Consider the following 26,309-nt stretch of genomic DNA (forward strand, 5'->3'; position numbering starts at 1 on the left):
GCTGCGACAGCTAAGTCATCCGCAAATCATAACATTCTAATATTTCTCTCATGGATCTTCAATCCTGAAGCCTTTTATTTGCTTTGAAATAAAACTTTTACAACTTGAAATCGTCCTCAAATCGAACTTATTTCCAGATCCTTAGTATTTTCTAACAAAAAATTAACCGTTTCAATTTGCGTGGCTCGAAATTCTTTTTACATTATTGAAAGTGTTCAATAAAAACCAGTTGAGCAGCCACTATGATGCAGAAGTAGATATATTCTAGTTATTTCGCTTGACCAGTGAGTTATTTCAATATTTAACACTTCTGTATTTCAGAATTCAAAATTCTAAACATGGGGTCGTTCAGGCTAACCAGAAATAGCCACTTGAATCATGAAATCGATACATGGGCGTTGAAATAGATTTCCCACAAAAAACCTAAAAATTATTCATCCCCTCATTCGACCCCTAATTCAAAGTGAAAACGACCAATGGCGAGAGTTCTCTGCCGCTTGGAACGTCAATGACCTATTTCAGGGAACCCCAACCACTCCGAGGATAGGATTCTGCGTGCGCAGGTAAATCTGTGGCTAAGGATCAGAAAAAAATACGACGAAGGGCGCCCCGACGCATATGGAACGGTTTTCATACACATCATACACATTTCCATCAGCATGTAAGTCTACATATAACCCTCCAAGCCATCTACAGAGGTGTTTGGCAGGGGGCGAACCAACACCAACATGCACCAGAGGGTTAAATTAACTTTTAAATGTGTTCTAGTGGTTACGGTGCTGGTGTACCATTCTGAAGTTCCATTTTCTATTCACATCTGTGTAAATATTAGCCGGTCTCGGTAGCGGAAGGGGCAAAGTCATCGCCAGCTATTCCAAAGGTCGGCTAAAATGGCTAAAATTAAAATAAATGTACCACTTATACCACCTGACTCACATTATATGACGCGCTGCAAGCCCGGTAAACCATCTTCAATGTAATAATTATGTGGCGCTTTGTCTGTGTTGCGTAAGTAGTGTGTTTTTTGTGTCCGCAGAAACTTAAAAATTAACAACTAGAACAATTTTGTACGGCAATTTATGAATGAAGTAACAATAAGGTTTATTTATTTAACTTTTTTCGATGCATATATATTTTTTTATTTTATTTCATTATTTCCTTCTTTTTCATATCAAGTAGCAATTTTTTATAATCCTTAATTTTATGTATTCTCCGCAATGAACTAAGTAATACGCTACATTTTCGACCTGAAAAATGGTATACATATCGGTATATTAAGTTAACACGTGTACTTTAAATGGCTAATCTATAAAAACAACGTGGTGTCTGCCATGTATGATGTTAGGCACGATGTGGTGGAAGTTCTTAATATTTTAAGTAAAGTTGGGCATCGCAACATTTCCACTGAGTTTTATTTTCGACACTACGCGTTTCGTTGCTGCAAACAACATGGCCTATGCCACCTAATTTGTGAGGGGCAGGAGGGGAGGGAGGAAGAGTGAACAACGGAGCAGAGTGATTGGCTGAAGGGAGGAGAGCGCGAGGGGGCGGTAGGGGAGGCCATGACGGAAGGGGGCACATTCGCTAATGTCGCCCCCAGTAGCCAACACACCCGCGACAGACAACACTCGGAGAGCACGATTCTTTCTCTCTCCCTCTCAGTTCGTGGATGTGTCCCTGGGTACGACGCAGATTGGGGGACTTCGCGCGGCAGCGGAAGGCGAAATAAAGAGTGTCTCAAACGATCAGGTGGAGGATTACGAGAAGACGGACTACGGAAGGTGTTGAAGATGGCTCGCCTCCTCGGCGTCTGCTGCCTGGACGCCGCCGCGATTGTTGTCCTCTTGCTCTACTTTGGATTGACGCCGGAGGCCAAGTACATCGGTGAGTCGAGAGAGAGGGTGCTATCGCGAGGAGACGCGAAAGACAGGTGTGACGATAATATCCTAGGCAAAGGACATTCCCTTGGAGCGTTTCGCAAAAACAAAACGCCTGGATATCCCGCGGTAAAACAATATCGCTACTCAATGGTTATACGATATACAGAGTGCTCCAGAATGAATCTGTAATACTTCATGAGATGGTAGGGGAGACGATTTTAAGAATTTGCTTGTTCTGTAAACATGGGGTAGCAACTCCTTAGTTACTGTGCTATGGTTGCACAATCATATTTTTGGATGCATTTCGCTGTTATCATTAAAATAATTTTTCTTTGGTATCCAGCCTTTTCGAAATTTTATTTATTACTCTAGATTTTTAAGGACATTAAATAATCAACGTTGGAATAAAATTTGCGATGATTGTATGTAACAATTAATGTCTGAGCTTAATTAAACGAGAGCTTTGAGCGATCATCAACAATACGATTGCGCAATCTCACCAATTTACGGAGACTCTTCTACACTGTTGCCAGGGGTCGAGAAAGAGCGCATAAAGAGCTATGTTGCCATAGTATTGCGGTATTATTGTGTCGCGGGTAACATAAACTCAGGCGTTTCACTCGCTCTGTAAATCGGATCAATCTCGAAAACTATTGGACGCTTGAGCGAAAGATCGACCCTTAGATTTTCATAAACAAAACAAAACATAGGTCATTAAAATCTCATCCTCCACCACACTGTGAAGTTTGCACGCGATCTAGTGGTGACAACTACCTTTCCTTGTGAGATTGTATTTCCAACCATCTTTTCGTGAGCGTCAACATATTTATAATGACTTAACAGTGTGGAAACTTTGGTCATAAATAGTGCCAGTGAGTAACGTACCTAGTCGAATTTCTTTCCTTATTTCTTCATTTCATAAAATAAAGCCAAAAACGCTAAACAGTGTCTAAACATCTTCTGATGCGAAATTTTCGGAGATGAACGATTATCTTCCTTTGATTCGAACTCAGATTACTTGTAATACGTGTAGAGTGCTTCAACCACTCTTTCCGTGCGTTGGTCGGCCATCTTTCAAAAACATCCTCCTATTTGCCACTCTCGTTTTTATGTAATGCATACGAGTCGCCCATGTGTAAGAAAATAATTCACATACATAAGTTAAAAAAAATAAGTTTTCCCTCATCTAGACTTACCCACTTCATGAAAGTTTTTCTTTTTGCCATGTCTCAACACTGCAAAAGTATTGTCAGCGTAATGTGGAGATATGGCCGACAGAAGCTGGAAGAATATCTTGAGTATCTAAACAAAATCTTTAAAAAAAACAAAAAAGGAGCGGGATAGATATCTCCTATCTCTAAACGTATTGGTCATCAATAGAGATGATGACACGTTGGGCCATACGGTCTAGAGGAAACCCACCAACAAAGGTGACATCTTCAGGCAAGATCACATCTTCACCCGGCTCAAATACAAGGTGTAATGGCATCATTAATTGATTCAGTTACTTGATGAGAATCATAAGAGAGTACAAATAAAGATACTGAGCAATTGATACGAGGAAAGGAAAATTAAGAAGACAATCACACGAAAAGTGCGACGACGGCCAGCTTTAAAAGAAGATAATAAGACTGACAAAAAGAAAAGAGCATACACGTTTCTTATTGACGGCTAAACGAACACAATATCAAGGTAAATTTTAAAAAAATATTGAAAAACGATCTTCAATCCGAGGGAAGTAATTAGGTACTCATTGAGGAACGTCAAAGACAATAATAAAATGGAGACCGAAGCATTGTTGCGGGTTAAATGTAAGGCATGCGAGAAAATCGACGTTGGATAAACTGGGAGGAGAAGCAAAGCTAGAGTAAAGGAACAACCCCGCCATCTAACCACCGCCATGGCCAGAAGAATAGAGGAATAATGAGGAACACATTGATAGATTGTGGGAGTAAGGCGGAAGTTTGACGAATACCTATACTTTGAATAACCGACATCACTTTCAAATATGCTTTTTAATTCGTTTTCATTCTTTTTATGTGTTTCATTTTCTGAAGTTATTTGATGTTTGTTGTATTTGCTCTCTGATTTTTTAGTGTTTTGTGTTGAGTTGGCGCCTTGGTTACACAGAGAAAAACAAGGGATTGTCGAGAAAGGAGCATATTGATATATAAGGGATATAGGCAGGGGACTGCATAGATGAGGCTCAATTCCATCCAGCAGGTTTATTTCTGTCGCCACTTCGGTCGCATTGTAATCGGTTTTCAATAATGTCCGCAGCGCGGTGATGAGTGCAATGCGATCCACTTTTTTCCAATATTTTGCATTGTAATATTTATAATAGCAAGGAATAGCATTGAAAAGTTATGGATTTGATAGATCACATCATCATGCGGACAAATTCCTGTTAATACCGCTAATTACACCTTATTTCCCCGTGGAACAATTTGTCCGTCAGCGACGCGAGTGGCGACTTCTGTAAACTCATTTAAATGGGCGGTGGTTGATAACACATTTAGAGACCGACTTGAGGATCCTCAATTGTAATAGCCGTGGGAAAAAGAAAGATAAAATAATGCCAAGTGATATTGAAGTTTTTCTTTTACATGTATAATCGCTTTGATACATTACGTTCTAAGAGGATTTTCAAAAAAGTCATTTTGAAAACCTCGGCTAGAAGTTTAGACAATTTAAGCGGCCACACCATGAGACATGATGCAAGCTCGGAGTTAAGCCAAGAATCACATACATATATTGCAGATTATTCACTATGTATAGCAGAAGACTATTGTAGGCAGTAAATTATTATTCGATAGGAGAATTGAGAGGAGATTTGCGTCAAAATAATCTTAGGTTTATTGATTGTTTATTTATTTATTTTTATTAATTACTTTATATTCATGTTTTCCCAATAACTCAAGGTAAAACACTATTTACAATAAATTCACTACCAATTATGACACTTATTTCAAAAAATTACTTCATAACTAATTTTTTACAAAATTGACGATGATGAATATATGTTCTAGTTTAGGGAAGACCAAGTACAATGGGGGATCGGGTTGGTGTGGTGGCTAGAGTGTTGGCTTCCCACCCGGCAAGCTCGGGTTCAAATCCCGGTAGCGGCAGAGAATTTTCAGAGACTGCCCGACCCCTGCTTGAATGTTGTGTGGAGGACATTTCAAGCGCAACACTCCGTCCGTCGGATGGGACGTTAAGCCGTGGTCCCCTTGGCGCCTTTCGTTAAGAGCAGGCTAACGCCGACGCCGGGTTTCTCTCCACCCTTCCTTCCATACCCTTCCCTCATGGCGCAAATGACCTTAGCTGTCGGTCGCCTCCTCCAAATACCATACCATACACCAAGTACAACGCTCATTTTATGTACCAATAGCTGACGAAGATTCCACCCGTGGCCACCGATGTTCTGCCTCGAGCCAAACAGCATTGGAAAGGACCGGTGTAGTTCGCACCAGATTGGATTTGCTTTGTACCCCGCTCTATACACAGTTCCACAACTGTTTTTTGCATAGAGAAACGTGAAGAGTACTTCACACAGTGATAATGTTGTATTTGGGTCGAACTTGCATCAATCTCTCATGAGTTTGTTCGCGTGCGAATAGTAATCACATCCACACTGATACATTTTTCTAGATACCTACGCCATAGAATGTTTTGCCTAAGTAACATAAAAATCGATTTTTACCAGCATGTCATTTTTTAAATTTAAATACTCATCATCATGTGTCAACAATCCTAAAGTTGGTTTGACGCAGCTCTCCATTTCTTTTTCCTATCCGCTTGGCTTTTCATAGAGATGTATTTCTTCTCTTATTTGTGCATTCTTTATATGCTGTTCGAAGTAACTCATTCGGGGTCGTCCCTTGCCCTTCTTCCCTTCCACCTATACTTCTACATTTTTTTCATTCGGCCATCATACTTCAAAATGTAGCCAGCTAAGTTGTCCTTCTTCTTCTAAGGGTTTTAGAAGACCTCTCTTTTCTCCTACTCTACTCAGTGCCTCTACATTACTTATTTAGTCGATCTATTTTATCTTCATCATTCATCGGTTGCAACACATTTTGATTCCATGTAATGCCATTCCATCATGACATGGACAAAAAATCGAAATCATTAAAAATGCACGGGAAACAAATTAAATTCATGGACATTCAGTTAAAATTATGATTCAGGAATTAAATTCTGTTGAGTCCACACTCTCCTTCTGCCTGCCTCGGTTATGCCATATCCGATTTAATTTCCTTGTATAGCTTTGTTTACTATTCCCGATAATGTGGCTTCATGAAGGTTACCTTGGAATACAATAAACACATTCTTGAGTACCAAATAAGGAGAAAAAGTTATAGCTATGGTATGAATAATCTTTGACTTTAAAGTGACGAAAATAATCAGTAGTTCGAGGCATCAATTGTTGAAATTGCTTCGTTTCAAATTAAAAAAAAAACTTATTGAATTTCACATGTATATATTTCCTGTATCTATCCTAGATATTGCCGCTACGCAACAAAATAATAAATCGTCTTTATTGGGCGAGATTGGGACTAGAAATTATCATCTTCCATCTAACCCCTCGTCAAACATGAAATATATGCAGTTAAATACAAAATTAAGTTGCTCATGAAATTACATGTAGAGAAATAACATAAAGAGACATAGAAGTTCCATTTTCAATCAGCAAATAAAATTATAAGTTAACAAAGTTGCCAGTTACCAATTGTAAAAAGATGTTAGCAAACGTGGGAAAAACCTAAGGATATTGACTGTCGTCCTTATTGGAAAAAACGCACTGCAGGAAAACGCCCACACAAGAAATCGGGGGTCGTATAATGTGCATGTATGAAATTTGCAAAATTTTTGAAACATGAAGTTACGAAAATATTTGAGGTGAAGGGAAGTCGCCAGTCAAGGATACCAGGTAACTCGTGTCTCTGAATGCTGCAAGGCCAGATTACAGTGTATAGTCGGAGTTGAGAGTTGACACCACTGATATTTTGGCAATGGTACTTGTATTGCGTTGAATACTGTATTAGGCCATTTAATTTATTTACTTTCAATGCAAGAGTGAGTGTATGGTCGACACTTAATGAAATGCATTATCTCAGGAGACCCCAGAAGATTTCTACGCACCACTGTGGGTCTAATCGCCTCACTGAGTGTCGTCGCGTGGGAAGGATATAAAATAATAGCTTTCAGGCGTGTATTTATATGACTTCAATCAATGGGTGGCGGCAATTTACATATTGATCCACGTTTCGTCTCGAAATAAGGCGACAACACGACGTTGACGATAAGCGTGGGGAAAATCGTTGATCGAATTTGTACCTGATTACTACTGTGCAGAGTTGTGCTGTCGTATGATTCTGAAATAAATCTCACCGTTTAAAGGGGGATTATGAGAAAAAAAACAATGATTTCATCACGTGTTAGTAATAAGAGAACCTAATGATTTCTCGATAACGAAGAAATAACATCGTAAGCTTTCCTAGCGAACAATCAGAAGAAATCATTCTCTGGTCCTCTACCGCGTAAACCTGGCTACCCTGGAAATGGAAAATTTGACTAGATGAAGAAACCGAGAAGAAGTTATTGAAACTAGGTAATGTCGAAGTTGATAAACGATCGTATTTTTCAACTTTTCATTATCACTCACTGAGAAAATTAGCAGTAAGGGCTACGTCTACTGTCCAAATAATGAAATTAAAGGTAAAACACATGCTTGATCATTAAATAACCGTAATAGAAAAGGTAACTCATAATACTCATATTCCCAGGCTTGGTAGCTAGTAGAGCTTGCATATCACAACCCTTGTAAATCAGTGGCAACACTTATGGGTAATTTGAGAGACTGAGTTCACAAAAATGATATTAGTCAAATTTAGTATGCATATTAGCTCAATCATCAAATAACATGAAAGCAGGGAAAACTTTTTAAAAATAAATTTCCGCGTAGCGCTTTGCTTTGAATGAGTAGAGGCTTTAGTCTGGCTGTCTTTTGACTCCTCTAAGACATAAGTTTCACCTTTACTGTTCGTGAAATGAATTAAGCTTGTACCTAGGTACAAAGCTTAATTAAGGTTAAGGTAACCTTAAATAAGAGTGAAATATATGTTGGTCGATCTCAAAAGGACTTTGGAAATGAAAACAAAGTTTAAATTAGAGATAGCTTTGGTGCGAGCACAAAGAACACTCTCGGCTTCCATAAACATCCTGTGAGAATCACTCAGTGCTTCAACCCTAAGGCTAGTTTGGATAAGTGAGGGTGAAGCTCCTCAGGTTAAGTCACAGCGCGGTAAATATTCTGGTAATTGGGGGGGGGGTGAGAGTTCTTTCCCCTTAACCATCTCCTACTTCGATAATTCTTATGTTTTAGGGTTTACTAAGTCTTCACCCGATGTTTGAACCTTTCCACACCCTAATCATTGACTCCAAGCTACACAAATACAAAAAAATACAAAAAATGACTTAAATTAATTCATTAATTCAAGTTATTAGCGAAGAATGGGTGCGGTAATTACTATGTTTCTCTCCATTTTAATTATATTTTCCACGAAATGTAATTGAAGCAGTTCATTAATTTTATTTCATTGTGATTTTCGAGGAAGTACGGAATCTAGCAGCAGAATAAAATCAAATATAAACAGAGAAATACCTACAAAAAGGTCACCAATACATTACATTACATTACATACATTAAATCAAGGAATGAAGTAATTTTCCCACTTTCTTGTCTTTAATGCAAGAGACGAAATATATTTATCAGACGTCCTAGGCATGATCAGTTGGAGATTTGAAAAAATTTAACGAGTCTCATCTAATATTCGGAAAATTTTCGGCTCCCGTTCCGTAAGTTTTTCTGTCTGGGACAGTACGTCACTGATTGAAACGGACTTGCCTAACGGTCGAATTGCGTAATTCGATGGCGACCAGATACACACCATACTCACGAGAATGTGGAAACTTATGACATTGCCCTTCAACTTCTCCGATTATTGAACTTCCTAGACTCATTTCCAGAGAGATGGTCCTTGGCCATTGGCCGAAACAGTCGTTATCGAATCAAAAAAACGCGGAGAATTTTATCTGAATTATCTCCCTCTGGGTCGTTTGCGGCATCCCGAACGGTGACCATGAATGGCTTCCACTGTCACGGTCACTGTCGAATGATGTCACGGAGACATCATTTGACAGTGACCATCATGCGCGGTCGGTTGGCCCAACGACAGAAGCTACACGAGGAGCAAGCCAAGGACTCATTAGCTGTCGCCATGGACACGCCAGAGGCGGTCGTGAAATTGGAAACTCGAAGGCGCACTCGGCGAACATCCTCGTGACGAGTTTGGCAGTCAAAATAAAAGGCCGACTTCTTAATGAAGGCTTCCGCGATGTTAACGTGAATGAAGTTGTAGCTCTTCCGGGCTTTACTCCGAGTCTGTCCCTATTTATTACGGTCAATAGTTTCACCGAAGTTGAAGTCCGCTTTTTGAGTCCCTCTCAGTGACATGATATGATAGAAATGTGTTTATTTTGCATTGCTGTTTATTTAGCGTGCTAGTTTCTAATATTTTTTTGCCTTACTATCTAAAACTTGTAAAAATTTCAATGATTGTCATATTACAGGTGGTTTTGTCTTTCGTCATTGCTGTTAGTCCTGGTGAAGGTGAATATTTCACCAAAACGTTGGTAAAAATTATTCCGCAATAAAAAATTATTTCCTACCAACACTACAGGAAGGACACAGCATAATCGTAAACATAAACTCCTATAACGACATTTTTAGTAATCATAATTGAACAATGATAGAAGACATGGAAACCGGCGCAAAATTTACCAAGAAAGACATAAAAGTAGCCAGCGTTTTTATTTCAAAAGATATCCCATCCAAATTACTCCGCGATTTCACAGCATCTCCGAAAGGGGTGCGAAATCCTTGACACTGAAATAATGTGTCAAAAACGCAATAGCGGATCCAGGATAGGGATAAGGGGGAGGTTGGTAGGTTGGCGGCCGGGGGGTAACCTCAAAGCAGTGAAGGGGATCCGGGAAGTTTCAAAAATCTTGAGAATATCGGGGATTGTAACAACACTTTGTCTCATTACTAATTTTGAACACATTGGATAATACATAGACACACGCACGTCAACTACGTAGACAGTGAATGACCTTGGACGGGTGTTCAATAGCGGTATAATCGGATCGGTCCTGCGACGCACGGTGTTACACGTGAACTAATGGGTTTTCGAGGCTCACATCTCATCTATAAAGGGTGTTTAAAAAAAGTGTCCAATACTTGAGAGGTGGTAATACCCAACAAAACTAGAAAAAAAGTCCAATAAACTTTGATCTAGAAACGCATGCTTTCTGAGTTATGTTCACTTGATCATAGCGGCTGAAGATGTTCGGTCCGGAAAAGCATATTTTCTGCAACCTGCAGTACACTTTTTCTTAGTTATTATTAATATCTCAACTGCCTTGGTGGAGGATGTGTCATGCCAGAAAAGAATAGAGATGCGTTTTATGAATGATAGCGCTCTAGCACATTACCTTCGCAATGTGCGTGAACATCTGACGCTGACATTTGGGGACCACTTGATTGGACGGGTAAGCGCTACACCTTGTCCCTCCCGAACCCCAGATCTCAAACTCCTATGTTTTTGGTCATGGAGGCACTTGAAGGCGATAGTCTACGCAACTGCAGTCTTGGATGCCCAGATACTGCAGGACAGCATCTTCAATGCACGCCAGAATTGACAACAAGAACAGGGTGCATTTCAAAGAGTGCGCGTTTCGTTACGTCGAAGGGCAGAGGAGGGCATTGCCATAGACGGACGTCGCATTGAGCACCTCCTATGAATGGACGTCACGTTGAACGTATTCTAAGAACAAGAGTACCTACTGTAGGTTGTAGAAAGTATCCGTTTCCGGAGTGAACATCTTCAGCCGCTATGAACAAGTGAACATAACTCAGAAAGCATGTGTTTGTGGACCAAGGTTAATTGGACGTTTTGTTGGGTACTATCACCTTTCAAAGTATTGGATACTTTTTTTCGAACACCCTCTACATTCGACAACTGAACAAAATTACCATTTTTATCCAGTGTAGCGCTTCACGGTGCGGAAACCTGGACATTTAGGAAGGAGGACGATAGAAGACTGTAGGAGTTCGAGATGTGGGTGAGGCGAAGAATGGAGAAGATGAAGTGGGCGGAGAGGAGGAGGAACGACGAAGTGCTGGACATGGTGGGTGAGGAGAGATAGCATCTCGATGAGATACTGAGGAGACAGAAGGTATGGATGGAGCGAGTATTCAGTCGGGAGAGGAAGTTGAAAACAGTGTCGAAAGGAAGAACGTTGAATAAGCGAGGTAGAGGAAGGAAGAGAATATGATTTTTTGGTAAAATGAAAGGGAGTATGTCTCATTGTTAATTGAAGAGGGAATTTTATGAACGAAAGGAAGGCTTATTAAGTGCTCCATGGAAACCTACGTTAATCGGCAGAGATCAGGACCCAGGGGTGGTCCTCTGAGGCTTACAACACCCCGGGGCCGGAAGACGGTAACTTGACTGATACGCCCGCGCTCCCGGGGAGGGATTTGGAAAGAAAGGAGAAAAGAAAGAGGCGCCGCCGCGATAGGAGCCCGATGACATCTCTGGGATAGGGATAGGGTTGGAAGGGTGGGACGGGGAATACCCTTGCCGCGATAGAAGCGACCAGGGCCCACTAACTAGCGAAAGCTGGCATCAGCAATTAATGTGCCGACGATTTTGGAGGATTTTCCTATAAAAAAGAAAAACCTATCGATCAAATCGTTGGATACCTTAATCGGCAGTGGATACGAAACCCTAGGGCGGGCTCGCTAGGTTACTCTCCTGGGCCGAGGTCTGGAATCGTTAGTTTATCACCTCTGCGCCGCAGAAGAGGGAGGACAGGAAGGAGAAAGGAAGGAGGCGCCGCCGCGATAGGAGCCCGAAGACGCCTCCTGGGACGGGATAGGGAAGGAAGGGATGGGACGAGGAATCCCGCACCGTCACAAAGTCGGGCGGGTCCTACCACTAGCGAAACCTGGAGAACCATTGCTGTGCCAGCGATTTTAGAGGATTATCCAACGAGGAAGAATAATCCAACGATCAAATCACAATAACTTCGCAGGCGCAAACCCGAACAACTTGAGTCATCCCGAGCTGCGCTGCAGCATCGAGGGCAGCAACTCGACTCCGGGCGAGGATCTGACGTTCCGCTGTCTCGTGCACCCGACCACGGTCATCCGGTACTGCGAGATGCGCACGCCCTGGTCCTCTTCGCCAATCCTCGTCGAGGACGGCACTAACACGCTCATCGGCTCGGACGTGGTCGACGAACTCATCTGGATCGACCCGTCCAGCACCTCCACCACGCCACCCACCACCACGCCATGGGTACCAAAGCCAAGGACATACAGGTAAGTTGTACACAATTATTCATAAACGCATGAAAACACTAATTAATGGGGAATTCAATGTTTATTCACTAGATTTGAAACCCCAATTCATTGAAATAATTCGGTAGACGGGAGGGAACGGTAAGTTACAACGAAAACATTATGCCATAGCCTCCGCGCCATGAGCACCAAAGCCAAGGACATAAAGGTACTCATATATGCATATAAGTTCAAGCTTGTTCTGCAATCTTGTACATCGTAAAACTTTTGGTTAAAATTTTACAAATGGACCACGAAATTTGAAATGAATCGAGAATAGTTTACTTGTATCGACTCAAATAGGATAATCTTTCCCACTTAATTAAGTATTTGCCGATATTTTGTAATGAAGCAATGACTAAAAAGCCAAATGAAGCAGGAAATGATATCTTAGAAACAGATTTTTCGGTTTATTCAAGTAACGATTTATGGGAGGAGAATAAAATATCAATTCTACAATTTTCGGTCTGAGACACGTCGAAGTCAACCAGAAAAGCCGATGTCTATCTACATATACATACACTGCATGTCCCCTCGATAGGTGTGCGGTCAAGGGTTTTAGTAATTAGTTGCGTGTTCAATTGGTTTGACAACTGTGCTGGCATGTCCTTTACTGTTCGGGGGTAAAACGAATTCCCATACCTATCCGCTCGGCAATATAACTCTCTTATTTTATCGTCTCTTCGGGACCGAAAAACGTAGTGAGATTCTTTGGCGATATTCCCGGTCTCGCTATTTAATATATCTTTTATTAATCGCTCAAGCAATCTAAACGTTTCGCATAGCCTTCGATACTCTAGAGTCTTCCAACCTAATGCGTGCAAACACTATGTAATGCCACACATATCCTGGGTCAGATTTTCCTATAGGCTAATTAGGTTTTAGCCTAGGGCCTCAAGATCAAGAGGGACCTATATTAAAATAAATATATAAATAAAAATTGTCAAAATTAAAATTACTCAATTCTAAAAGCAGTAAACCATAAAACACTGAACCGAAAACAATGATAAATTCTATGCCTATGAATACTTAAGAAATATATAAATGTATCGGTTAAGATCAACGCGTTTGGCTCATTAGGTGTGTTAGTTTGTATATACTAGATTGCATCGAAATATGTTATCTATCCAAATTTTTTATAAAGGTAAGTACCAATCGCTACATGTTTCATTTGATAAATTGATATATAATCATGTATTTTATTATCTCTCATGCACAGAAAAGTTTCTCGGGTTTTCCACCGGTTGATGTCGTCCATGTCTCCCGAAATTTCATGCAGCGACTTGCTGATCATCCTCAGGCGATCTTCCGGTCATTCGGACGACATCAACCGGTGGAAAACCCGAGAAACTTTTCTGCGCCGGGAAAACCTAAGATTATACATCCCTCATGAAATTTACAAACTTAAAAATGGGAGGTGAGAGGGCCCCATAACTGTAATAGACTAGGGACCCTTTTCATCTCAATCCGGCCCTTCTCATAGAAGTTTTCAATCAATCGCGCTGCTTTCCTTTGTGTTCTCCGTATAATTACCGACCACCTGGTTTTCGCAGGACCACCACCACTAGTACGACTAGCACCACGAGCACCTCTACCAGTACACCGCCTTCATCGACCACGGGACATCCGACGACCACAAGCGGAGTAAACAGGACGAGGAGGGAAACCCGGTGAGTTGAGGGCGAAATGGACGAGGCAAAGGAGCTCCTTCACACAAACTTCCATGCCCTATTCCACTGATCTTCTGGGTATGAAATCAGGAGAAGGGTTTCCAGTGAAACTTGACCATGAGGACTGGTGACAGTGGTGACCAAACTACATTTTGAAAAACAATTTTTCCCGAATAAAATCCGTTTCTCGAAATAAATTTTTTTTTTTATATTTCGAACAAATTAATTTAAAGAGATTGGTGCGAGGAACGAAGTGAGTGATTATCAGTTTAAACAATAGTACCTATGATCGTCTCATTGCACTTTATCGATCAAGGGCCACTAAAAATAATTTTTTCGTGATAAAATTTATGGAAATTAAATTTGAAAATCCGCATTTTTATACAGGTCTTTGTGGCAGTAATTGTCTAAGCATGGAAACTATTTACGTGAAGTCATCCCGGAATTTCCATCGGTATAATTCGTTGTACATCACAAATGTTGCAACGGACGATTCGTCCATCGTCATCAGGGTGAATAATTTGAATAATTTTGAAGCGTGGTTACTATACCACGAATTTAACCAATGGAAATCCCAAAAAGACTTCGTGCTAATAATTCGCCGGGAAAGAATTGCTTCATATTTTGCATGAAAAACATGTTCATTACTAAAGATAGCAAGCTTACCCGCCGTATTGAGTTGTGGAAGGTTACTCGGGATTTACATCGGGTCAGTTTCTCTATCAAGCCGACGCGACGTTTCGATGAACATCGGCCGAAACATCGTCCGTGGTGGAGAACCTGACCCGGTGGAAATCCCGAGTAACCTTCTACGGCATGTTCATTACCGTCATTTTGACATAAAATGAAAAATGTATTAATTTTCAAATATAAGGAATATGTTCACAACATTCAGGGCATTATAATTTTGCTCATCAACCTCAATGAATTGCGTATATGATGACGAAACATTTTATAAAAATTCTCATTTGCGAAAATTTGGAATAAAGATTTGGAGATCACTGTCGCAAACGCAGGCCCTCACTGTCATCAACGTGCTACAGAGATAAAACTCAAAAATATCGTTTTTGGTCCGCAACTATTTAAATAGCGTTACTCGAAAATAGAAAGCACTATATTTATCTTCTTTTTAGAAAATATCAAATAGCTCTTGATATTGGCAAGTATCAAGGAAGATAACTTTGTTTGTGAAGAGACATAAAACTATCGTAAGTTGCCTAAAATCCATTTTATATTGACGTGCGCTATGTGCTGTGACGGAAGGAATGTCATTAATTGGTCTGAAACATAATAAATTAAGTCACGCCAAGTAAGTTTATTGTGAATAGAGCTACATCGCGAAAATATAGCATGACAAAATGAAATTTCCAACAGTTTTTCGGTGGATCCTACTTGGATCGTTCCCCTAATTTAGAAATGTGGATACAACTACGAATCGCTCGCACAAATATTGTCATTAGAAGTGGATAATCTAGGAATCACGAGTACAAATAAATCGCAAGTCTGTTCAGGTTGAACCTCTCTAGTTCGGCATTAGATTGGACTTCTGTCTGGAGATATGTCCAACATCGCTCCTGCTTCATAATGAAATGTATCAGGATCAGTAGAATTCGATACCGGAGCGTAATAGACTAGCCCACCTCCATCCCTAATCAACTATCCACTTTCTCTATCACACCTCCCTCTTCCTTTGACCGCAGGGGTCGTTTCTATGGCTGGTCTTCACGCCTGGACTACGTGGGTAAGGGCTTCTCCAACGGAGACTGCAGCACGGCCATCCGCCGGGTGTCGCTGGAGGACGCCGGCATCTGGAGGGTCACCGTGGGCATCGAGGAGCAAATGGTCGAACTGGCCGCACGCATGGAGGTAGTCCTGCACGAAGGTCAGTCTCTCATATACCAACCCCCAAGACTGTACAGACGGCTGGAGACGTCTCCACCTTACTCGGTAAACCCAGAATGAGATTCGCCTTGGAAGAAGATGACTTGGTTGTGCTACTGATAGCACACCTGTCCGGCAATATGGGTTCGAATACTGGATAAGGGTTCCAATTCAAATCATTAAAATAAATACTTGCAATTTTCCAAGACTATAATCAAGGAAAAGATATTATCGTGGAAAACTGCAAGTATGAAATTATATCAATATGAAAAAAATCCACTATATCACCCTTGAATCTTCGGATTTTAAATCCAAATTATTTTTTTCAAGGCGGATATCGTTCTTGGTGTACATAACTTTGAGACCGTGAGTCTGACCGCTAACGATGTTACTTGTTTCATGCAATTGCTGAATAAAAATATTGGTTCCATTTCCGTACGCTTTCAGCGACGGCGCCACCGCTCAAGACGAACGTGGAGGTTCCCGAGGACTGGGCGTGGGCCATCCTGACGTGCCACACCACGGACCACAGTCCCCTGCGCTTCTGCCGATTCCAGCGCGCCGACGGATCGCCGCTCGTGTCCGACGACGCGGACGTGGGCCCAGGGCTGAACCTTGAGGCGGGCGTGGGTCACGGCCGATTCCAGTACCACGGCAACGGCATGTCTACGGGCGACTGCGGCCTCACGCTCACGTCCGTGCTGGACTCGGACGCCGGCGATTGGTTGTGCGTGGTCGGCGTGTCGGGGGAGGAGGGGCAGCAGAGGGCGCAACTCACCCTTCGACCCCCGCCCCCCAACCTCCCTGGTGAGAAACTTATACGTACAGAGCGATTACATTAATTGCACGGATTATGGCCTTATGATTGGATATACGTGCGTATTCACATTTTAGCATGATTACGCCTCAAAATGGCGTTGGGGTACAGTCCTCGCCTGCCAAACTGAAGTCCGCGGGTTCGAGCCCCGCCTGGGTAGGTTACCCTTAACTAGGGAATGGTTGTTTGTGGTCTTCCATTTGGTATTCGTTACCTTACAAATGAATCGATTCTTAGGAATGCATTGATTCCAAAGAATCGATTCATTTGTGAGCGCGCTAGGAAGGGAACGTGTTATCATCCTCATCGCATATGCAACGTTGCTGACACATGAGTAACAGTAATTGCATACAATTCCAGGGGATAGTTGCGAGCTGATTTTTACCCTGAGACGTGAAACAACACTTATTTCTAGGTTTCGGAAGGATTCAGAGTGGACTAAAATAAATATTCAGTTAATGGAACTTGACCAAAAAAATTAAGTAACCCGTCAAGAAACTATTTAGAATCAAATCTCTAAATCTACATAGATAAAAATTAGATGTGGGCTAGCTGTACAGATTTGCATACCTGGTATTGCGTAAACTGTGGATTAAAACTTACACATATTAAAGGAATAATATTATTGGTTCACTCATTTGAATATTTTCCAGTTTCTAGGACAAATTTGTGAAATAATGGATAACATTTAGGCAGAATACGCTCATAATAAATGAATACTCCTCCTACATAACCCTGCATGTACGTATACAAGTTCTGATGACAACGAAATCCTTGAGCACATAAAAAGGGAATATTACATGAATTTGAAATATCTGCAGTTAATAATATATTTTAATCATGACATTTTCTGAATAGTTGTTTCTATTAATTAAACGAAACTCACATGCACTAAGTAGAATTAAAATTAGTGCAATAAGATAAATTTGCATTGAGCCTAATTGAATCTATTTACAAAATTGAGTGGTATAAAATACAATCATCGTGTAAATTTGTATTGTGAAGACTTTGAGAACACGTGACCATAGTGTGATTTATTACACGTTGGGTTGCCAGTGTTTTGTTTGGGTTTGTGTTTAATTTGGGGAATTGTTTCAAGACTACGGAGGCTACCTTATCGGCTCAAATTCCGCTGCGCGAAATTTAAAGGAAATACAATGTTAAAATACTGTGATTGGTTATCCTTCTAACATAGTCCCTATATATGGTCTATAATATTTCACCCAAGGGGGTGTCCTTGGCACTGATCGGAAATTTCCGATCGGATTTGATTTTATTCCGATTGATTTTCTACGCGATCAGAACTTAATGTTCACTCCGACGACGATGTGCGCCCTCGTCGTGAGAGTTAGAAATAAAAAAATTCAAAAAAAAAACAAATCCCCATCGCTTAGCAGCCAATCGCGATCAACAGTTCGGAAAGAAAACCGATCGGAATAATTCCGATCAGTCAAACACTCCCACCTTCTAGCCCCATTTCGTCCCGAATAAAATTTCTCCGCTGACACGGGATGGAACCCAAGGCCCCTTGCACACACACCGATTTTGGACGGACGGTAAAATATCGTCCGTCCACATTCCAATAGTGAATAGTGGGAGAGCATTGGAGCTTGCACACACACCGACCTCGCGCCGGCACCGGCAAAATGCCGGTTAGCTGCCGGCCATTGTCACTGTGGATCGCCGGCGCCGGGCCGGTGCCGGCTATACAGTGGCGTACGTGGCCAAATGGGAGCTTGCACACTCACCGGATTGTTACCGTCCGACCAGCCGTTTTCCTCTAGTTCTCGCTGCGCTTTCTAACTTTCCAGAAGAATTCATATCTATCCGAAAAATTCCGGCGTGTGCAAGCACCGCTTCGCCGGTAAAATATCGGACGATATTTTACCGGCGTCCGTCCAAAATCAGTGTGTGTGCAAGGGCCCTTAAACTTTGCACTGTGATAGATAAATGAATTTTAAGAAATACAAGCTTTTTCAAATGCGTCCAATGGGTCTAGATTTTCGAGTTATTTGCGACAGAAAGCGCAAGAAAACTGCCAGTAATTACAAAACCCGCGGTATAGCAATACAACCCTCCTGGCTCCTCTGCCTGGCTCTTCCTCTACTTGAAGCTATTCTACTTCGTTTTCAAGGGCTGAAGAAGAGCCACTAGTGTGACTATAAGGCTTTATTATTTTAACCGCGGGTTGCATAATTCCAGGATAACCAACAGCCCTTCTATCGCAAATATCTAGATAACCAAGGCCCATTTGACGCTGGAGCAAAGGCACGTATCTCTTTAAAATGCCATATTCTAACACACTGGGAAGTTTGAACGCTATCTGGTGGTGGCACTAGGGTACTTTCCGTTGTGTGACGGCGGGGTTTAGTCCTCGCCTGTCAATTCAGGGGTCGCGGGATCTAATTCTGCGCAATTTCCGTATTTGATGTATGTGCGTGTCCATAAACTTAATTGTGAGAAAGGACTTCATAGTCTTAAATTCGGTTGACAAATAAAGACTACATTGTAATTATTACATTACAGGCCACTCTATCAGTATCTTTAACGCGGAGTTGTAAAAGACACTGGTTTGGTATAAGTGAAAATTGTAACTTCAACTCAAGACACTTCATTTCTAAATAACATCAGATAAGAAGGGTAGTGTTACTTAAAGTAAACATTTGGTTGCTAACAAACGAACACCTGAAAATTACAATGACAACACAGTCACAATCAGCCATACGCTCGCTTGTCCCCCGTCCAAAATGATCTACTCGAATCAAATGCATGCAACTTTATTGCAGGTGGGCTGAGCCTGGGTGCCATGATGGGCATTGGCCTGGTGGGCGCCTTCGTGCTCTTCGTGATCGTGCACGAGGTCATCGAGAGGAGGGTCACGTGGCGAGAGAAGAGGGCGGTCCGCAAGCGCAACGAAAAAGCATCCAAAGGTAAAAATCACGAACTCATGCACACAGCACCCTTACACACACCACCTCCGCCATTTCGGGCATTCTAAATTGATGATAATCAGAATTTTAGGCACTGAACTCATGGAAAAAAATGGCCTGGGGATATTCCGCGCCGGAGTGTGAATTGACGCCACGCAATTCGGCCATCTTGGAAAGGACTCCGAGAATTGATCTTCATTTATATGCATTTTAAATTATTGTCACATTGATATTTTTCTCCGCTCATGTTACTCATATTAAATTTTATTTTGAAACATTCGGCCCGTTACAATACACGGCAGTTCAAGCATAATTTGAAATTTTCATGAAATGACGTTATTTGAGGAGTTACTTAATATTGCAAATATTCACCGCAATGGAATTACGCTAAATAGCTATCCTATCAAAATTTTCAAGATTCATATTAATTTAGATGTTAAAATTTTACTAATAAAATAACACTTGCAATTATACAAAATATACTTTTATCCATGCTTGTCCACCAATAACTAAAAACGATGATCTCCTCTTTCCCTAGAACAAAAAAACGCAATGAAACAATTAGAGTCAGTCCTAAATGTATTAGAGATGTTGGTGTAACTTCTTACCAGGCATCGTTCAAGAACAGGAATAATGGTTATATAGTGCCTTGAGCGTTTAGCCTTAATTGACCAAATATTTGAGGAAATGAATGGTGGGGATCCACACTTTGTGACAGTCCATTGTAGGATATGATGCGAAGATACTTTGCACTTTTCCACATAAATATTATTTTAAAAATGAGTCAGTCATTGATGTACCAATATCACTATAATATTATAAATTATTCAGTTATTATGACTCATTTTTAAATAAATACTTACGTGGAAAAGAACAAAGTGTCTTTACTTCATATCCAACCAGATATTAATTTTTGAACCCCACGCCTTGCAGCGTTAACTTCCGAGCTTTGTTTACCCGGAATTACGTCGTTGATAGAACAAAAAAAACTTGTATTGCTTATTTTCCATCCATTACGAGTCTTGTGACCGAGTATTGTCGAAATCGGAGACGTGAACGGTTATTGCTATCGCACTTGGCGCGGAATGCCTACCACTGGAATTCGGCGAATTTTCTCATCTGGAATGAGTAGGTAATGCAATTGGCCATGTTTTCAGATCCCAGACTGACTTCAGTTAATCCCATGGCGGAGAGCGACCGTCAATCCATTGTTATTGAGTTAAGAGGATGTTATCGATTGAAAATCCTCAATATAATCCTCTCATCAGTCAAATGTGCCTCCAGGGTAATACCGGTCTGATTTGATTTGACTGTAGTAAATCGAGGCCAGAGGCTTGTCCCTTTTCCCTGGTTGGAAATTGGTGTTTGTCCGTTTTCCTCAATCTAATTGAATTTTCATCAAGGGCATACAGATGAAAACCTGTTTGGAAAGTGGTCAATATGAACTTTCAACCCCAATAATCTGAATTTTTGACACTCCATCCATCAGGTATTAAACCCAAAGGCAGAAGGATAACTATGAGGGGATAACTTAAGGGGATAGATTCCCCCTTCCCCCCCGCCCCCAAAAAAAGCCTCAGGGAAAAAAAATAGATAAAACTATTGTCTTGTTTTGGCCTGTAATAACTGCATCTGCTCAAGTGAAAGACCATTTTTTAATGATGTAAAATTTATTTCCAGGCATGTCGTTTTTCATAAGTTTCCTCGGACATCCCGTTGCCTGAGGGGCGCGCCCCCCACTCCCCATTTAACCCCCGCGAAGCATATTCCTAGTTATGCCACTGCCCGAAGGTTTGTGTGAACATGTGATGATACAGTTAATCCGAGGCTCTGCCAGCTTGTGGCTTTCTCGCTTTATGTGTAAGTGAGATAGTAATTTTTTTCACGTGTCAATTCGCGTCGCTACGGGGTTTTCCAAGGGTTTTACCTGATTTGAAGCCAAGAACCCTTAGATTAGAAACCAAAAGCTCTGACCACTAGGTGCTCATTCTTCCTGTTCTTGAACGTTACTTTGTAAGAAGTTACATCAACATCATTAGTACAGTTAGGACTGATTCCACTCTATTGATTGAGTTGGTTAGCGATTGAAAATTGACTAGCAGTGATATGCAATTTTTGTTAAGGTTTCGATGGTCTTATTTTCAATGTGCACCAGCAAAGCTTCAATACATATGTTTCTGATAGGGGTGGGGGGAAAAAAAAGCACTGAGGTAGGTAAATTCGTCCGTGTAGCCTGGAAATCTCTATCATTCCTATCTTTCACCACCGCTTCTCCCTGCCATGGAATATTTAGCCCATGGGCTCTCATCCTCTGACACAATATCAGCTATTCAAAGTTGTAGACTAATATAAGGATATCAGAACCGAAATTTTCTCAAAATTAGGTAAAAGTCACCACTGATTCCATAGCCTTAAAGTTAAAATTTTGCAAACAGGCATAATTCGGAAAAAAACTACTACCAAGACTAAGTCATAATACAAGCTCATAACTAGAATTTCGGCAAAAACCAATGATGACTAAAAATTCAAGCATTATGCAAACGAAACTTATAGCTTATTTATTGGAATTAATGGTTTCTGATGCGTGGGAGTTGACGAATATTGAATTACCAGTAAATATAGGTAGCCCCCACACCACCCAAGCGCACACGGAAGCAAATTTCTGCCTGTTTGCTGGTGCTCGGCACGTTGAAAATGAAGGTCAACCCTCGGAACTAGGGTCCGAGTGTTTTGCATTAAAACCCTGGTACAATACTAGGCTGATGTTCTTATTTTACCGTTCATTACGTCTGCAAGTATACAAAGACTTTGTATGGATTATATATATTCATACGACACTTATAGACTTCACATTAAATATTTTTAATTTTCCTTCTTCAACAGAGTCTCTGTCAGCAATGCAGAATGGCTCCACTCCCGGGAAATTCTGAAAGCGCTGTAAGGAGAGTTCCTGACCACAGTATTGGCGCCAGCACGCTCACTCACTCAGACGGACAGCGACCACACTAAGTTCAGCTGCTCAAGTGATGTGTGTGGAATGCAGAAGACAGTCAAGTGAAGTGCGCGGCATGTCGCACAAGACATGGACTCCAGAACGCTATGTCCTCCTTTCACGGAGAATGTGCGTGATGCCTTTCTTTTGAGCGCAAAGCCAAAGAAAAACGAAGAACCACTTGCGCCGAGGAGGACTGTGCCAAACATGGACGCAAGGGCTGCTTCAAGATCCTTTGAGATCGAACGCCCAAAGACAGGGACAGAGTGACTGTGGTGAAATCACAGTTTGTGTGTGCGTATAAGGGTAATGGACTCCGAGATGAGAAAACAAAAGAGGAGCGCTAAGATGGACGCCCTCCGCATAACCATGGAGATATTCAGAGTAAATATAAACAAGAGCGCTCGGCTTCGCTACGCCGCTGAAAGCTGAGGCCGGCTACGAAACCACGAGACGCCTGGAAAATGGTGGCATAAATACGGAAACTGGGAAAAATTTAACGAATTAAAGCCATCCAAACAGTTTCAATTCAACTATTTCTTCCATGTGTCCAGTATTTGACGGAAATATAATAGATTTCAGGTGACGTGGTTTCGATGTTTTTCAATCTTGGGCGCATGTATAGAATCCAAAATTTGCTCTTTCCTATGCTACTTCGATGGGAGATTAATTGAGATAAAATCCAATGCGCACCACCGCCATGTTGCCCCCCCCCAAGACGCACAGAGGGAGCAAGCGCGTTGTTTACACTGATGGCATGATTTGATTTATAGGCGTCGCGTCGTACGAGAGACATTCAGATATAAGTCCACAAAAGTCTTGGTCGCACCTAGCGGGTGATTCAAGGGGTTCAAACCCCCTTGGTATTTTGGGTCTTCAGTGAACATTACCGAATACCACCCACTCCCCTTCTCACCCTCCCTCCCCCCGAAAAAATTCTAGTCACTGCACTGATGCAAACTATCGCTACCACCACAAGTATATCGTTTCATTTCTCTTGAATTGAGTAATCAGTTGATAATAAACTTTATAAAAATTTCATTAAATAGATAAAAAACATCCTTCTCAATAAAGGGCTATAACTAATACAAGATACAAGCTAATGAAAGACAGCGACCCAAAGAAAGGGGAACTATTGCGAGTAAATGATGTACGGGTCATGGTCCAATCAAAAATATATAAATGCTTTCCTACTTTCGGAAAACATTCGATTGACTTTCGGAGCCTATATTCGGAGGCGATGATTTTTTTCTAGTAAAATAAAACGATTGTTCGCATTTTAATCGATTTAAAGATTAATTTGCGCGGAATGCGGCTCCTTTTTTCAAATACCTATGTATTTTTGTGAGTTTTTTCACTGAAGCGGGCTCAGGCGATGAACTGGAATCAGAACTAATGAAATACCACGAACAGTACTGCAGTATGCCGCAGTTATTCCGGCCTCGGAATGATAATTAACAAACAAGAGGCCAAGCCTGGGTATGCAGTAACCAAGACAAAAGGGAAACCAGCAACTTCATTAATGTCGTGGATAATGGAAAAGTAAGTAGACTAAATAGTAATAAATATTGTATTACATTGCGGAGGCTTCTCCTCCTTCGTGAGCGTTGTAGTAATGGAAATAAGTTTCACGATCAAAACAAACATCATGAAAGCAAATGCTATCGTTGAAAGCAGCCAATCGGAATTACCAGGGATCATGTGACCTGTTTTTAGAATTTTAACCTGAGTGTATCATTCAATCTCGATGGTATGAGTACTAGTCGAAAATCGCTCTTGTTTATACATTTACTGCGATATTCCCCCCTACTCCCCCGCAACTAGACTTCTTCCACTTGAGGCCAGAGGGCTGTGTAGTTACCAAAAGAGATGGGTTTCCCCATGCTCAAGGGAAGCAGAATAGTGGAGACTGTACCGGGCAATGCGCTCGATTGTTCACGCGAACATAAAAGCGATCACAATAAAAGTACAATACACACCAGAATTTGTAATATACTATAACTGTTTTAATATTTTATTATTCCATAATTAATTTATTAAAATAAATATTTTAAAGATACACACCGCATTTACCCCTTCATTAAATAAATAATTGCATTAACTGTGCAACTTAGTGTTCCTCAAACGGCATTATTAGCATCCCGAAAATCAGAAAGGGTTTGAAATTTACACCCTTACTGTGTAACTCAACCAGAAGCTCAGTCAGTTCTACATGTTGACTTCAGTATTCTTGTTTTTAAGTGACTCTGTTAACATGAATATTAATGGATTTCAAGATCAATTAAATAGACTGCTTATTTATTTCTATTTGACATTTTATCGCTAGACATCTGTTCCTTATACGATGAACGTTTCGAAAACACTGGGCTCGGTGATTTTTCTCCCATAATACACTCAACTACGGAATTTTATCTCGCAATGAATGATTTAAATAAACGGCCATCCACCCTGTTAAACAAGAAACAAGCTTTAAGCCACCGAGTGCGTCCACCAAGTTGCGGGCGGTGGGTTGACAGCTAGCTTTAGAGATAAGCGGCAGGACAAGCGAGCTCGCTCGTGGAGTAAACAGCGAAGTCATTTCGAGGTGGTATTGGTCTATCCCCAGGTGAGATAGACCATTCAACTAATACATTAAACCTGTGAAGATGCCGTGAGTTGGCGACGGGAGGCCGCCAACAACTATGCTACTCGTCACCCGGAGGAGGGGGCAGCAGCTCTTCTTCATGTGAGTGAAGGTGGAGGCCACAGTGGCTGTTAGAGTGACACTCATTTCACTGCAGGCGTGGTAACTCATACTTAAATAGAACTGTGATGTAGAAGGCAAGTTGGAACCGTCTCATTATTATCCCGAGGAGCCGCAACTACTCTACTCTATTATTTTTATGAGACATATCGATACCTCCACTGCACAAACGCTCAACAATCGCCCACCGAATCAAATCCGCTCATCTAGTAGCCCAACAATACGAACGCGCTCAGCGGTGAGTAGCCGAAGCAAATACGAGCGCATTCGCAATCTTGGGCTCCTAGATGAGCGGATTTGATTCGGTGGGCGATTGTTGAGCGTTTGTGCAGTGGAGGTATCGAAATATAAGAGATTTCCATTGTTATAGGCATGATGTAGTTCTTCCGAGTATATTCTGGAGGTAAACTAATTCCTCATTCGGATATAGAGCGTGGACTACGGGAGATTAGATATTAACTGAAATATACAAAATCACCTCCAAAATGTACAAAAGAAATATAGCTAAAGGCTTTGAGAACAAGAATGCCAAAACTTCTACGATGAAAAAGACAGCTGAAAACAGGGAAGATTTTTCTTCATTAGCCAGAAAACCGATTGACGAATATATTAATGAGAATCACTCAAAGGAGAATTTTAATAAATGCAGAGAATGCAGATATTGAATAATTTGGATTCAGGGAAAGCTAAGGCACAAAAGATGAAAGATACTAGCGCTACTCATATAGAAGAGATTGGTGAACAATAAATCGACGTTTGAGAACTTGGAGTAGGCTTTGGAATTTAGCGCTTGGATTTCCAAAGTAAATTGGAAATCTTTAATATTCCTGATGAATTATCCTCAGTTTACATAAAGCTATGATTAAATTAGAACCCAGCTCTGAGGAAACGATATTAAAATGAAGGCGTTACACAAGGCTGATAT

At 41.1% G+C, this 26,309-nt stretch overlaps 1 protein-coding gene across 1 annotated transcript; it reads left to right on the plus strand.

The window, feature by feature from the left end:
* Nucleotides 1–1,608: 1,608 nt before the first annotated feature.
* Nucleotides 1,609–24,636, plus strand: LOC124154438. Its single transcript, XM_046528155.1, has 7 exons — nucleotides 1,609–1,884; nucleotides 12,045–12,333; nucleotides 13,905–14,021; nucleotides 15,722–15,903; nucleotides 16,350–16,709; nucleotides 19,506–19,649; nucleotides 22,533–24,636. The coding sequence occupies exons 1-7, from the start codon at nucleotides 1,791–1,793 to the stop codon at nucleotides 22,577–22,579; spliced, it is 1,233 nt and encodes a 410-aa protein (XP_046384111.1). The 5' UTR covers nucleotides 1,609–1,790; the 3' UTR covers nucleotides 22,580–24,636.
* Nucleotides 24,637–26,309: the final 1,673 nt, after the last annotated feature.

Source organism: Ischnura elegans, chromosome 2 (assembly GCF_921293095.1).
Source record: "Ischnura elegans chromosome 2, ioIscEleg1.1, whole genome shotgun sequence".
In the NCBI taxonomy this organism is placed as follows: Eukaryota; Metazoa; Arthropoda; class Insecta; order Odonata; family Coenagrionidae; genus Ischnura; species Ischnura elegans.